The sequence below is a fragment of the Glandiceps talaboti genome, chromosome 5, assembly GCF_964340395.1.
Source record: "Glandiceps talaboti chromosome 5, keGlaTala1.1, whole genome shotgun sequence".
Classification (NCBI taxonomy): Eukaryota; Metazoa; Hemichordata; class Enteropneusta; family Spengelidae; genus Glandiceps; species Glandiceps talaboti.
This window is the reverse complement of record NC_135553.1, coordinates 24,469,449-24,483,734: the sequence shown is the minus strand read 5'-3', so window position 1 is coordinate 24,483,734 and position 14,286 is coordinate 24,469,449. Positions and strand designations below refer to the sequence as shown.

The following is a 14,286-nucleotide window of genomic DNA, read 5'->3' as shown; positions in this document are numbered from 1 at the left end:
TATACGACTGTTGGTCACTTTTACCAAAAACACAGATATAGAATTTGAAGAAATGTTCATCGCTAGACGTATAACTGGGAAAGATGGAAAATACGGAGCAAAGTCACCGAATAGTGATAATAATAATAATAACCGTATGGTCGAACAAAGTATCCTCAGAAATAAAGCACTCCAGAATGTGACTGATCTACGTCATCCAATTGTGCACACAGTAACTGACGACGTAAATCTAGGAGGAAAAAACATCGAGACACAAATTTTCACAGGGGATGAAGGTAAGATAATCTGAAACCAAATATTGGAATTCATGGGTGATGCATGTCACAAACACTCTTATACCGTAGAAGATGGAATTTGTTCAGATATGACGTAGTGAGGTAATTGGATTAGGATAATACGGCGGATGTAGAAGAGAGGTACCAAAGGACGAGGGGGTCGGGAAATATTTGGGACCGTGACCTTTCGTGTATAGGGCCGGTCTATGCTTGGACAATAGACCAGAACTTGGTACGCCATCAGCGCTATACCGTACAGCTTATAACATATATAGGGAAATCTTGTCAGTATGATTACTCCAAGGTGAAACACTCGTGTTCTGTCCAATGTTGACAACATATCATTTTTAAAAATTCACACGCACAACATTTTCGATTGTTTTCTGGTAAAATTTCACCGCCACAGTCTCAGTTCTGTGACTTTGATAATGTATTCCAGTTCATGCTGTGTTAGTAGATTTCTTATGTTGGACCACTTGACAAAGTATTAACATTTGCATTCAGTCGGTACACATGGTCAATCTCATTGTCAATGAGTGTGGTACGTGAATATCATTCCAAAGCGTAATCCGATTTAGCGAGACTAGTCCTTAAACAAAACAAAACATCCATAAATTCAATATACAGTTTTTAAACCGTTTACAATGTTTAAATTGATATGCAAAAATGTCACGTTTAGTTTTCAGAATTGAGCACAGGCATGTTGCAGAGAGAGTCTCTTATCTCATCCACGGCCAAATTCTTTAGTGCAATTCTGTATTTTTGCTTACCGGATAAATACACCGTGACTGTATGCCATCGATGGTTGTCGCATTAAATCGTCATATTTCCCCACTTTATTAACCCCCCCCCCCCCCAAGTGTTTATGTTGTCAGTTGTCCTGTGTAAATTTTTCATGTCTTTTCCTCTCAAGTTGAACTGGTTTCATAAGGGGCAATAGACATCGAATTGCAAGCTGACCATGCTTAGTTACAGCTGTTTTTTGTTAATTGTTGTCCTAACACTAGTGGGGTCTTAGTAATAGACGTGAATATCGTCATTATTATGTCTGTATCATGTGTATGATCATTTTGCAGGGATGATTTACAATTATGATGTTGAACCATTAGCTATATTCTAGTGTGTATGTCCATCTATCTTTTATGAAGTGTATGTATGTATGTATGTATGTATGTATGTATGTATGTATGTATGTATGTATGTATGTATGTATGTATGTGTATGTGTGTGTATGTGTGTGTGTGTGTGTGTGTGTGTGTGTGTGTGTGTGGCATTGGAAGGTTGCATACTCCAAAATTGTTTTATTTCGATGAGAAATAATCACATAGAAATCATTGTCGACACAACATGCATATAACTATAAATTTGATATGAAGTAACATGTATATGTGTAATATCTGCACAGTTCCAAATAGGCGTATCACGAACAAGAAAGTCATTCATGAAAAAGTACCGACAAGACCAACGGAACCACCGATGACGTCTCCAAAAGATGGTCCAGGGTCGATGGGGAGACCTGTTATTCTAAACAAATCGTTGGACGATGAGGCTGAAAAATTGTTCCATATTAACGAGTTTAACTTGATAGCAAGTAACAAAATACCACTAAACAGGACTTTGCCTGATTATAGACCTTATGGGTGAGTTCTTGATGATTTAACCTTTTATGGTGTTGGGAGATTTGGAACATATTTTTAACTTTATGGGGGGTGGGGGTGAATGACTACTAAATTTTCATCTCCTCATCCCCCTCCCCGTCTTAAAATTACGTTTATTCCATACGCTTGTAATGTGTCTCTTATTATACCCATAACACAGTCATCAGGCTCTCAGAAAAACGAAATATGTTTGGTTAGTTTCAGATAACAAGTCACCTTATGATAACCTAACAGTGACAATTTTTACAATAGTGCAGTATTGGTAATCAACTTTGAACCTTCATATTGATCATTGATGTAACTGGAAGTCAATTTTTATTTAATTTTAGAAACCTTTTGAGTAGACTTTTGTTGAGACCATCCAATTTTTTTAAATATGATTTGTATTTCGAATTAGTTATGGCATTTCCACCGGTCCTGCTGAAACATGCGTTATCGGAGATTACAATGTTATTTTTATAAATTAAAAGGTTGTTGTTCTACATATAGAAAGATCATTGAAAAAGTACAAGCAACAACGATGGTATACAATAGTATCATAGTGAAAGTGCTGTATTCCCATCGTTTGACATACATTCGATTCATGTTAATCTCTTGTTTTGCATCATCTTGCAGGTGTGCATGGAAAATTTATCCTTTGAATTTACCCACTACCAGTGTAGTGATAGTGTTTCACAATGAGGCTTGGAGTACCTTGTTACGTACAGTACACAGTGTTATCAACAGGTCGCCTAGACATCTATTGAAAGAAATTGTACTTGTAGATGATAACAGTGACGAAGGTAAATATTGCAACTAAGTTAACGATATCTACAGTTTTACTACAATGGCTTCTTCAAGTATCAAGAAACTTTTGGCGCCTATATGATATAGCACGTGTGCCGGTAATACGCGTAGGTCCTTGGAATATTAATTCGTTAAAAAAGACATAATAATGGTAAATACACAGCAAAACCCAGGCAACCTTTCTGATTTCAAGACAATTAATAACAGCGATATAAAACATACATAAAGTACGTATATATGTTACGTTGTGATATGGTCGATCGGTGAAACTTGAATGATTCGCCTCTCTAATTATTATCTTTCAATGCAATGGATCGATCTTACTGGCTTGTTGACGGAACCTAGCCTCACAGGTGTCGTCACTTGATTGACGTCATTAAATCTAAGCGTGTGTACACACACACACACACACACACACACACACACACACACACACACACACACACACACACACACACACACACACACACATATATATATATATATATATATATATATATATATATATATATATATATATATATATATATATATATATATATATATATATGTATGTATATAACACATGTGCATAATGTGTTAGATGCAACTGGCTCGAATGACATTTTTAAATTGTCAAGCCTGATATCCAAGTCTCATTTCTGCACCTTAAATTGCTTTCTCGCGTCACAGATTTCTTAAAAACACCGTTGGATGAGTACATTTCTAAGTTATCTCCACCTGTCTTAATACATCACTGTGAAGAACGTGAAGGATTGATCCGAGCTCGTCTAATTGGGGCAAACATTTCATCTGGTGACGTCATCACGTTTCTAGACTCTCATTGTGAATGTACAGAGGGATGGTTAGAGCCAATGCTTGCCAGAATTGCAGCAGACAAGTAAGGCTGTGTCTAAATCTCCCATTTCAAACGTACGAGTTTCACTCGATAGATAGATATCAATTTTAGACATTTACAACGCAACAAAAATTAGAAGCCATAAAACATACCGGGAAATATGTTTGCAATTTTGAGAAATTTTCAATTCAATGTTCTCGCATTGATATTTTACCAGTGGAGCCATAAGGATTTATATAGGGCCTTTTTTGTGAAACCAAAATACTAAATACATTGTTGATATCTTCAACTTTGACCTCTTCCTGATTAGTTAGTGCAAATTTTCTGAATATTTATTACTTTTTGTCTTTTCAAAATTTTGTTTCAAAGGCGGCCATTTTGACAGAAAATATGATTAACCTGGAATTATAGAACTTTTCGCTCATAAACTATTTGGTAAAGGATACATTTTTAACAAATCAATATTGTTAGCAAGTGGTTATGACGGCCATATTTCTTTATTTATCGCTTACTTCATAATTGTTAATTTTGTTGTCTCGGGAGTGATCGCCCTCTTCTTTTTCTTCTTCCAAGAAGAGCAAAAATCGAAAACTAACGACAATAAACGAATGAAGAAGACTGAGATCGATAAAGAAAATAGAGCGCCAATCGTATTCACCACGTGACATCAGATTTTAATCAATTCGCATTTTGATATATGACCTACTGAAATAATCCTTCCAAGCAGTGGCCAGCTTCAAAACTAACATCATGGGTTTTAAGCGATAGTGAAAGTGGTAGGGGACAAGGAACATTTTATTAAACCGTTGACGTGTATATTTTGTAGAACTACTGTCGTCTGCCCTGTTATAAACATTATCAGTGACGAAACCTTCGAATATATTAATGGCACTGACGTCACCCAGGTGGGAGGTTTTGATTGGAGGTTGGTCTTCACATGGCATGTTGTTCCTATAAAGGAAAAACAACGCATACATTTCGACAGAACCGCTCCTGTCAGGTAAGGAAGACTTTATGACACCCGATGCTTTATTTGTTAAAAGTTCTTGAATCGAAATTTATCATATTTAGTATCACATGATTGAGCGAACGCAGACAAATATTAACCATATACAGTGAAAAAACGATTGAATTTGATATAGGTGACTGCCAGCGTTTACTTTATCACGTTATTGGTTGAAAGTTAGGATTAATTCTGGATTAAATAGGTTGCAGCTTCGTCTGAATCTGGCTAAAGGAAAAACATTTGTATTTCATTTATCTTCTAGGTCACCGACAATGGCCGGTGGACTATTTTCTATACATCATGATTTCTTTAAACAACTTGGGACGTACGATCCAGGTTTTGATATCTGGGGTGGTGAAAATCTGGAAATATCGTTCAAGGTAAAGTAATTATTACATCCAATACCGATAGCGTTCTCAATAAACGACACTTTCTTCTTTTGGGAGAGAGAGGGGGAGGGGAGGGAGAAACAGAGGGTGATAGAGGGAGGGAGGGGGGAGGGAAAAAGAGAGCGTGAGAGAGAAAGATAGGGAGGAGGGGAGGGAAGGAAGGGGGTGGAGAAAGAGAGTGAGAGAGAGGGGTGGAGGGGGGGAGAAAGAGGAAGTGAGTGAGTGAGAGAGAGGGAGGGATGGAGGAGAGGAAGGAGAGAAGGAGAGCGACTAAATAAACCATAATACTGAGATTAAGTAAATACTAAACACAATGAATTCAGCTGTTCCATGTTTAACCGAAAAAATACGCCAACAGGTTAATTCAATATTAGCTTATATACACATACAAACATATAAAGAGAGGAAAAAAAGTGAAATTAAAAATCCCCCTTCTTGCAACGATGCAACAAGGCCAGAAAAAAACATAACCCGACACATTGGGTAGGTAGGTCAATTTTTTTTTTTTTTTTTTTTTTTTTTTTTTACAAAGGATGTAAAAACAAACCACATGTAATGATGGCAAAACATTTGAAGTTGAGTTTACATTGTACTTATTCATTCATTTTGATTTTATCTCTTGCAATTTGTCTGTATGGCAATTGATTTCCATCAGCTCTAGTTAGGAAATGTGCACAATTTACGGTTAAACAAATTTTGTAGCTCCTCTCAAAATATGTTAAGACCCGCTAAATGAAACTCCAGAATTATTTTAGCCACTCCTTCTGTCACCTACACTATAGAGGAGATATAAAATTATATATGGTAGCACAGGTACAATGATGCATTAAAAATAAGTGATAATCAACTACAATAACAGTCCAAATGATATTACATGACAAAGGATGTGCATTTCACATGGATACTTGTAAGGAGATGTCTCATAATTAGCTCTGACCTATGAAGGGAGGTACTTAGTCAGCCACCTTCCATCTTGTTTTGGGAGAAAGACAATTATTACCGTGATTGCTACTGATTGGAAGGATACATCCTCAATAAAATAAGACAATATAGGAGGCCATTTAGAGGCATAAAATATCAAACAAAAAACATAATTATAAAGACTTACAAAGCTTGAATGTGGTTTTAAAATACCAGAATTGAGAGACAATTATGACATGCAGTACATTTTATCTGGCTATGAAGTGTATTTTGTTGTGACAAAGCTGAAAGATATTTTGCAGATGTGGTAAATGACTTCTCCTGAACTTTAATTTGATTCCAAAAAAATCATGAATAAAGAAAGAGTAAAACATTTGAAGACTTTCAGACTATCAGACTTTTGATGGCCCAATGACTGACCTTCCCATAGTCATAAAGTTTTGCTCATTTCGTTTAGTGAATATTGGATATGCAACAGTTTAATTTTATCTCAATTCATGCTTGTATGCATCATCAGAGCAAAGTAAACCACTAATAATAATACATAATAATAGTACATAATTTGGAATTGACTCAAATGTATATTGTTATTTGTTACATATACTATTCAGAAAATATAAAGAAATTCCCTTAATTTTGAAACAAAGTGTGCATTTCACTGACATGCAAAGCCAGCATGAGGATATTTTGCCCATCACCAAAAAAAAAAAAATTGAAATTCCAAAAATATGGGTAGCTTTTTTTTTCCTGGCCTTATACGTTTTTCTTTATTTTGGGGAGTGAGTGCGAGAGTTAAATTCGTCAAACCATCCCAAATCCTTGTATTATCTGTGGTATCATAGACACATTTTGTTTATTTTGCAACTTTTCGTTGCTTACCTCTCAAATGGTGTCACACACGCAAGTACACGTGTCTTTGGAAATAGTAAAACGTACAAGTACAGTGCGCCCTCTACATAACTTTTCTCTTTACAAATAAATCTAGATATGGATGTGTGGGGGAACCCTCGAGTTCATTCCATGTTCTCATGTTGGTCACGTGTTTCGAAAGAGATCGCCTCATAAATATCCGATGGTGAAGTACAACATTATGCACCATAACAATAAACGGTTGGCAGAAGTGTGGCTTGACGAATACAAATATTTGTATTATGATGCACACCCAGAAGTTGAATTTACTGCAAAACCAGGTGATTTTTCTGGCAGAATTGCGCTGAGGAAATCTTTGCAATGTAAAAGCTTTAAGTGGTACCTGGAGACGGTCTATCCAGAAACTGTGTTTCCCATAGAGTACTACGGTGTAATGGCTGTGAGTAGAATAATAATCTAACCCTACTTTCTTTGCCATTTCTAAAAATAGCGTTCACCTTTTATTTGATCGGATGATTACTTTTTGAGATATTCACAAGAAAAAGGGTTCGAAAAAATCTGCCCAGAGACGAATTCCGATAACAGGGGATGGTGGGCATTGGTTTGAGTAAATGACAACAAAAAACTGAAAACAAATTGAATTTCGAATGCGAAAATTGTGACTTGACTTTTTATGCCGGGACTGAAGCAAAGCTATTTACAACTGCCGACATCACGACGTGGACGAACGGAATCTGCGGGTTACAAACAAGGAAAGTGAACACCTGAATTGGATTAAGAACACGTGGCACAGCATATTGCGATTTGGAAGTACAGAGACTTGTATTACATTTCATCATTTGATAAGAACAGCTGTATGGCCTCTTTACATATCAGTTCACATTCACAAACAAATTGAAATTCCCCTGCCATTTCATATACATATATTTAAGAGATCATAAAACTTTTCTTTACAAAACATGAAATGTAATACAAGTCTCTGTTGTTCCAACATGCAGTGCAAAGTGTTATTGATTCAATTCATTTCTTACCTTCCCTGTTTGTAAAAGGCTCCGTTCGTCAATGCTTTGATGTCGGCAGTTGTAGTTTATCCCAAGCTAGTGTGTGTATGGTCAAATTTACCTGGTATGCGTTGATACGATCTCATTTGAAAATAACTGTTGGTACGTTACTATGCCGGTAAAACTTCATACTAGATACCATCCATCCGTTTTCACTATAATACGGCACACGTTTCATCAGATACCTTTAAAACATGTGAAAATTCTATAATTTCTGGTTCGTGCTTTTAACGACAGTGTAACTAATGTTACAAGAAATATCGAAAAATATCGAGTTAAAAGTTTGATTTTAATATTTAATCTTTCGTCTTTTTTCACGGCAATCAAACTTACCAGGTTCGTCAGAAATCCTCCAACGTGTGCCTAGACCATAAGACGGCGCTTAAACATATAAATGCGAAGGACAAGACGCTCAAGGATAAAGAGAAAGCACCAGTTGAATTATGGAGTTGTCATAAAGGCTCTGTCCAGGTAAATGTTCCAATGAATGCTGCTGATCCACACTGAACACAAAAACATTGTGTAGGTTAGAATTGTCCAGTTGCATAGGGGCGCGTAGTATTTCGTTTGCTGAATATAACAAATTAATCTTTTGACTTGAATATATTTCCCCTCATAATATGGACGATATGATAGAGCGTATATTGATACATTTGTAGTAGCAGGATTCGTGTGATATTTTCCTTATAGGAAAACAACAATCTAAGCCATATAAATAAGTGTGACTGTGTCCAGTGGTAGCCTTCTTGGCTTCGTACATTGAACTGCGCTTTCATTGAATTTAGTCTTTTTACACGACAACAATCTTTGTTCAAATCCATATTATTTATATGAATATAATTAGTCACGTGACAAAATAAATCATACGGTATTACGTTTCTCACCTCCTAAATATTGTGATTTTCGGTGATGAATTCAACTTTGACCTTCTGGAAATATTTCAGATCTACATTATATTTGCTGTTATATGTTTGCTGTATGCTTTGTTTGCGATGCGTTTGTTTGTTTGTTGCTTTGAGGTTTCTATTTGTTCCTCAGAGTGTATCATTTCTACTTTGCTCACTCCCGTTTACTCATTCTTATATATAATCCTAATTTGACTTATAATTTGATAGTCACTTGACTTCATTATTGACGCAAAGTTGGCTCTATTTATTTAAATTTTTCTCATCCAGACACCGTGAAAATGATTATTAGTCGGTTAAAAACAAGAAAAACTGGGGGGGGGGGAGAGAGAGAGAGAGAGAGAGAGAGAGAAGAGAGAGAGAGAGAGAGAGAGAGAGAGAGAGAGAGAGAGAGAGAGAGAGAGAGAGAGAGAGAGAGAGAGAGAGAGAGAGAGAGAGAGAGAGATAGAGAGAGAGAGAGAGATAGAGAGAGAGAGAGAGAGAGAGAGAGAAAGAGAGAGAAAACAACAACCGTGTTTGAATGTATTACATACGATCTTAGCGATGTTTACAATTTCAAATCATATAGTTAGCAGACTGGATACAGAAATGGCAGTTAAAAGTCAGGAGAATACGACGAATAGCTAAACGTTTCGAATTTCAGCAATAAATTATCATTTTCGCTCAGATACGCACATGTGGTGACGTAATCTTACCGTCAGTACCCTGGTCAGTACCGTTGTGGTTTTATGTCTGATCCTAGCACAGAGGGCGTCCTTTTATTTTTTTCGGTCACATTCTTTGAATGCTAAGCCGGTTCATGAGAAATAAAGAAATAGGAAGGACAACCCTAAGTTTTTGTGTCACGTGACATTCCATACTTTAAAATGCTATTTCACCCCTTTTTTCCCATCCTCTGTTGTACAGTCATTTATCTTTACCAAGGCTCAGGAGTTACGTCACCAGGGAGAATGTCTTGATTATTCCATGTCAAAGGGTTTTGTGTCGTTTTATAAATGTCATGGTCAGGGTGGAAATCAGGAATGGAGATATGTTAAGGAGGTAAAGTCATTATTCATACATAGATCCTTTATTACGATGAGTCAATTGACCAATGAACACACACACACACACACACACACACACACACACACACACACACACACCCACACACACACACACACACGGGCGCGCGCGCATATACACATACGCACGCATGCTTGTATATACACACATGCAAACACATGCATGTACTCGCGCGCGCACAAACATGCCCCAATACAGGTGGCGTCTTTGTGTTGTTTTGTGTTGTGTTGTGTTGTGTTGTGTTGTGTTGTGTTGTGTTGTGTTGTGTTGTGTTGTGTTGTGTTGTGTTGTGTTGCGTTGTGTTGTGTTGTGTTGTGTTGTGTTGTGTTGTGTTGTGTTGTGTTGTGCATGAATTTAGAGCATGTCCGTAATCTTACATTCACAGCTACTCGTCTAAAAAGCTTGCTTTAATTTCTCATTTTAGTCATCGGTGATCCTTCATGGAGGAACTAGACTGTGTCTCACACTGCCATTGGATCGAAGTCAGTCACCATGGAAACCAGCAATGCAACCATGCACAGGAAAAATAGATCAGCAATGGACACTGGAGTTGAGAAAACCTGGAAACATACACCTCTAGTCCACATCATGAAATGTTGTAAACGTCAATAGTGGCTGAATGAGAACAAACCTATATAAACACACGATTTTAAACATTATGCAAGTTATCATCATTTATTTAGAATCTATGTCTTTCAACGTTACTACAGAGCATATATGTGTTATTCATTTGTCTGTCAGTTCTATATTGGAAAATACACCACTTTGGTTTGAAAGCAACAATCATGTATGTATTGTCCACAGTCACTTGTGAGCTAATATTCTATTACAGGATGATAACATTTTAGTCTAGGGTGATCATAATACAAAATAATGACATTAGTAGGTATTTACGATATTCAAAAAATACCCATCGCAGGTGATTGCTCCGGAAAATCACCGGCGATGGTATTTTTTGAATATGATCGTAAATACCTAATAACATAATTATTTTGTATTATGATCATCCTAGACTAGAATAAGATCACCCTGGAATAGAATATTAGCTAACAATGGATATCAGGATATGGGAACAGCATTCGTATTTGCCCGAGTCTGTTTTCAGTTCTGAAAAAAAGTATGGAAGATAAGACGTTGAACATGCATGTTGTAGTCGAGATGGTTTATCGTCGTAAAATCACATGCCCTTTTTACGGCACTGTCCCAGACATACATTTATCTAATTTGTTTGTTGTGAATCAACTGAGTATGACCTGCTTGCGAGAAGGGGGTGGTTCTATTACCGATGATATGGCCCGAAATGGAATGTTGTCCGTCGAAAAGGGTCAAATATTGTAAATGCAGTATTACTAGTAACTCGGTGATGGAAATGTCCATCTAAGAGTCAACACAAAGATTTACAACAAATCTGAATAAGTTTTAAATTAACCCATGTGTCTTAAAGAAGACCATTTTCATATTTATTATCCAATTATGATATTGCTGCCTTATGTTTCTATATCTTCAAATGTATTTACTAAATTATATAAAACGTTGTAAACTCAAATACTATACGACGTGTTTGTCTGTTAGTTAGTAGTATGTGTAAGAAAATGTGCATGAACTTTTGATTAATATACTCTGCGAAAAGATTTGGCAATGAGACAAGGACTTTTTCCTATTCAAAGGAACAAACTACAGTATATGAACACTCATTATGCAGTTGTCAGTCCGCGCTTTTTAATTCATACGAACAAAGTGAGCCTGTAAGCACCCAGTGCATGCAATATTTTCATTAAATTGCATATTTAATTAAATGCACACTTTTTAATACCCAAGAACAAAAGTGTGACTGAAAGCACCCAATAGTTGCATTTCGACGTTATAAGTTACTTATTAAAATAATGTTTATACATAGTGTTGGCGTATGTATGTTTAATTCAGCTATTTCATTAATCAGAGAAATAATGATTTGAACTCGTTATCTTCTAGCCATACACTAGTTTAATATTCACCCCTTTGATATTCATACCATTTGAACCTTCATCACATACGTTCTTTGACCTTTTCTTGACCTGTTCCAAGAATTAACATATCTATAATTGGGTAGACCTTAACGCTTGGATGAACTGTCTGTGAGAATGTCGTCAATGACAAATGTGATAGACCTTGCTTTGTTTGTAATGCATGCTTTGACGAGTCAGATATAGTACCATGACCTCATTCTCGAGAGGTTGACATCTAAGCACCACATCCATAGACAGCAGCAGACGCTACATGCCCAGGGCTGTATTCATCAGTGTTTAGGAAGGGAGGCTCTCTCTCTCTCTCTCTCTCTCTCTCTCTCTCTCTCTCTCTCTCTCTCTCTCTCTCTCTCTCTCTCTCTCTCTCTCTCTCTCTCTCTCTCTCTCTCTCTCTCTCTCTCTCTCTCTCTCTCTCTCTCTCTCTCTCTCTCTCTCTCTGAGGAAAAGAAGTGCCGTTTATTAAGAACTAGAGAGAGATATCTCCATCTTTGTATCCTCTTAGACTGTCTCTCTTTGCCTCTTGTGTTTATATCGTTTAGAATACTGATATATTAGAAGACGTTTTACATTTAAAAAGAGAATAGCCATCATAATGAGTCCTAAAAGTAGACATAGCAATCTATATGCAGTTTGAAGAATTCTGACAACATCCTCCAAAACTAAATACTTAAATTAGTGAGAATCAGAGTGTATGTCCAATAACACAATGAAAAGCAAAACAAAAAACATTTCACTGCTAGCTCCAAAAATGTTTTTTTTTTACAAAGATATACTTAGTAAGCTCCAGGAGCCTTCTACATCCACATCAATGTTTATTATATGATTTAACTTCAAGTTGTGTCCGTCCATGATTCCCCCCCCGAACTATTTGAATGCAATCCCCCTTAATGACAGCTTGCGTGTCATAAAATTGTATCATGATATGGCTGGAGGTTATTCCGAAGATGGCGATATATTATCGTAGTGGCCGATATCAGTAGAATGGAATACAGGATTAATAGTATGAACTTCTTGGGACTTCAGTTGTATGGCGACCAACAGTTGATGGGATTGCTGAGAGAACTTCTCTGGAATAGTTTTAATATCGTTATTAGACCATGGGCACCCTTATAAATAGGTCAAAGCGTACGTTGATGGTAGCCTGTGTCATAGTGGTGTTATTTTCAGTTGTATTTGCAAACATTTATCTGCTATTGGTGTACGCACATATCTATCATTCGCCTGCCAATAGCGATGTATTAGTCCAGAAGTCCAGCCATCAAACTGGTGTTGCTGACAGGCATGTTGATTTACCTATCAACAAGGCGGCATTACTACAGAAACCTGTCATTCACAATGCTGTTGATGATGGCAATATAGAAGATGTACTTTCTCCGGGTAAGTTTTAAGTATTTCATATCTGTACCGGTTATATTTTGGGCACTACATAATGTACATTATGTCAATACTATTTAGACAGAGGAAATAGGTATGAAAAGTGACAATGTTTAACGATACATATTTTCCAGTACGTCTAAAAATCACAGAAACTTTACCAATTATCTTTAGCAACTCGATTCTTACGAGTTGTGATAAGAAGTCGGCAATTCATCATGTGTAGATCAGGTGAAAGACATACTAGTAATGTGATTTTACTGCGACTTTCTGATGATTCGTAGGCAGTTTTCTATTTAAGTCTGGTGATAACTTGTAAGCTTATATAACATCAAACAACTGCTGCTGTCACATAAATTCCAAAGGTAAAAATGAACTTAAAATATTTTGTACCTAAAAAGCGTTCTAATACTAAGTAAAACCATCTCGGTATCGATTTAATCATATTGTCTTTAACCCAGCACTTTAACAACACTAATTTACAAGTTTGGACACAAAGGACAGCGTTCCATATTGATACAATAAAACATGAATAACAAAAGAAAGCAACTGGATGAAACAATGGAGAAAACTATAATTAGCGATAACAATGAGATTATGAAATTGATCTCCGGTTGTATTTGTATAGCCTCTGTTAGCAGTAAAGTGCGAAACTTAAGACAAAAGAAATTATTATGTGCGATATTGGGATGATCGACATATCGTCTAGTAACGTCTAGTAACGTCAGTGGCGGGTTGACATCAAACAAACTTATTAAATTTATTAAGAATAACAGTAATAGTAATAAGCGTTGGTACGCGAAGATGATAATCTGAATATCACGTCACGATATGCAAATATCAAGAACTTTAGTCCAATAAACTGTATCAAATGACTAGTGACGTAAAACTTGACATTTAAATAAGAATTGTAGTACGATTTTAATATGCTTTACATATTGAGAAACGCCTCTTTTCTGGGCTATATCTGTTGTAATTTTGAATGTTTCTGGAGGTGAATCTGGGTGGATTAATTTGGCGGGACAATCTGTCTGATCGATCCAACTGGACGATCTATGTTATCCCTCAGACTTGTCTGTGGTTATCCTGACCTCATCTTGACTGGCCATGGAGCATGGTGGGTCGATCAGACTAT

At 36.5% G+C, this 14,286-nt stretch overlaps 2 protein-coding genes across 2 annotated transcripts in view; both read left to right on the top strand.

The window, feature by feature from the left end:
- Positions 1-154: 154 nt before the first annotated feature.
- Positions 155-10,558, top strand: LOC144435057 (polypeptide N-acetylgalactosaminyltransferase 1-like). The gene is made up of 10 exons (XM_078123603.1): positions 155-275; positions 1,681-1,915; positions 2,549-2,715; positions 3,392-3,599; positions 4,384-4,557; positions 4,826-4,943; positions 6,859-7,182; positions 8,141-8,275; positions 9,616-9,750; positions 10,199-10,558. The coding sequence occupies exons 2-10, from the start codon at positions 1,752-1,754 to the stop codon at positions 10,352-10,354; spliced, it is 1,581 nt and encodes a 526-aa protein (XP_077979729.1). The 5' UTR covers positions 155-275; positions 1,681-1,751; the 3' UTR covers positions 10,355-10,558.
- A 2,352-nt stretch (positions 10,559-12,910) lies between these two features.
- LOC144435528 (polypeptide N-acetylgalactosaminyltransferase 13-like) overlaps positions 12,911-14,286 on the top strand; it is an 11,658-nt gene continuing 10,282 nt past the window's right edge. Inside the window, exon 1 of the mRNA XM_078124119.1 lies at positions 12,911-13,154. Within this exon, the coding sequence (XP_077980245.1) occupies positions 12,911-13,154 (244 nt within the window). The remainder of the gene's footprint in view (positions 13,155-14,286) is intronic.

What these genes read in the sequence shown, in the direction of transcription:
- LOC144435057 (XM_078123603.1), top strand. Translation starts at nt 1,752, where the DNA reads ATGACGTCTCCAAAAGATGGTCCAGGGTCGATGGGGAGACCTGTTATT. An exon ending in GACAGAACCGCTCCTGTCAG is followed by an intron (nt 4,558 to 4,825) that starts GTAAGGAAGACT and finishes TTTATCTTCTAG; the next exon opens with GTCACCGACAATGGCCGGTG. An exon ending in GTCATAAAGGCTCTGTCCAG is followed by an intron (nt 8,276 to 9,615) that starts GTAAATGTTCCA and finishes TCTGTTGTACAG; the next exon opens with TCATTTATCTTTACCAAGGC.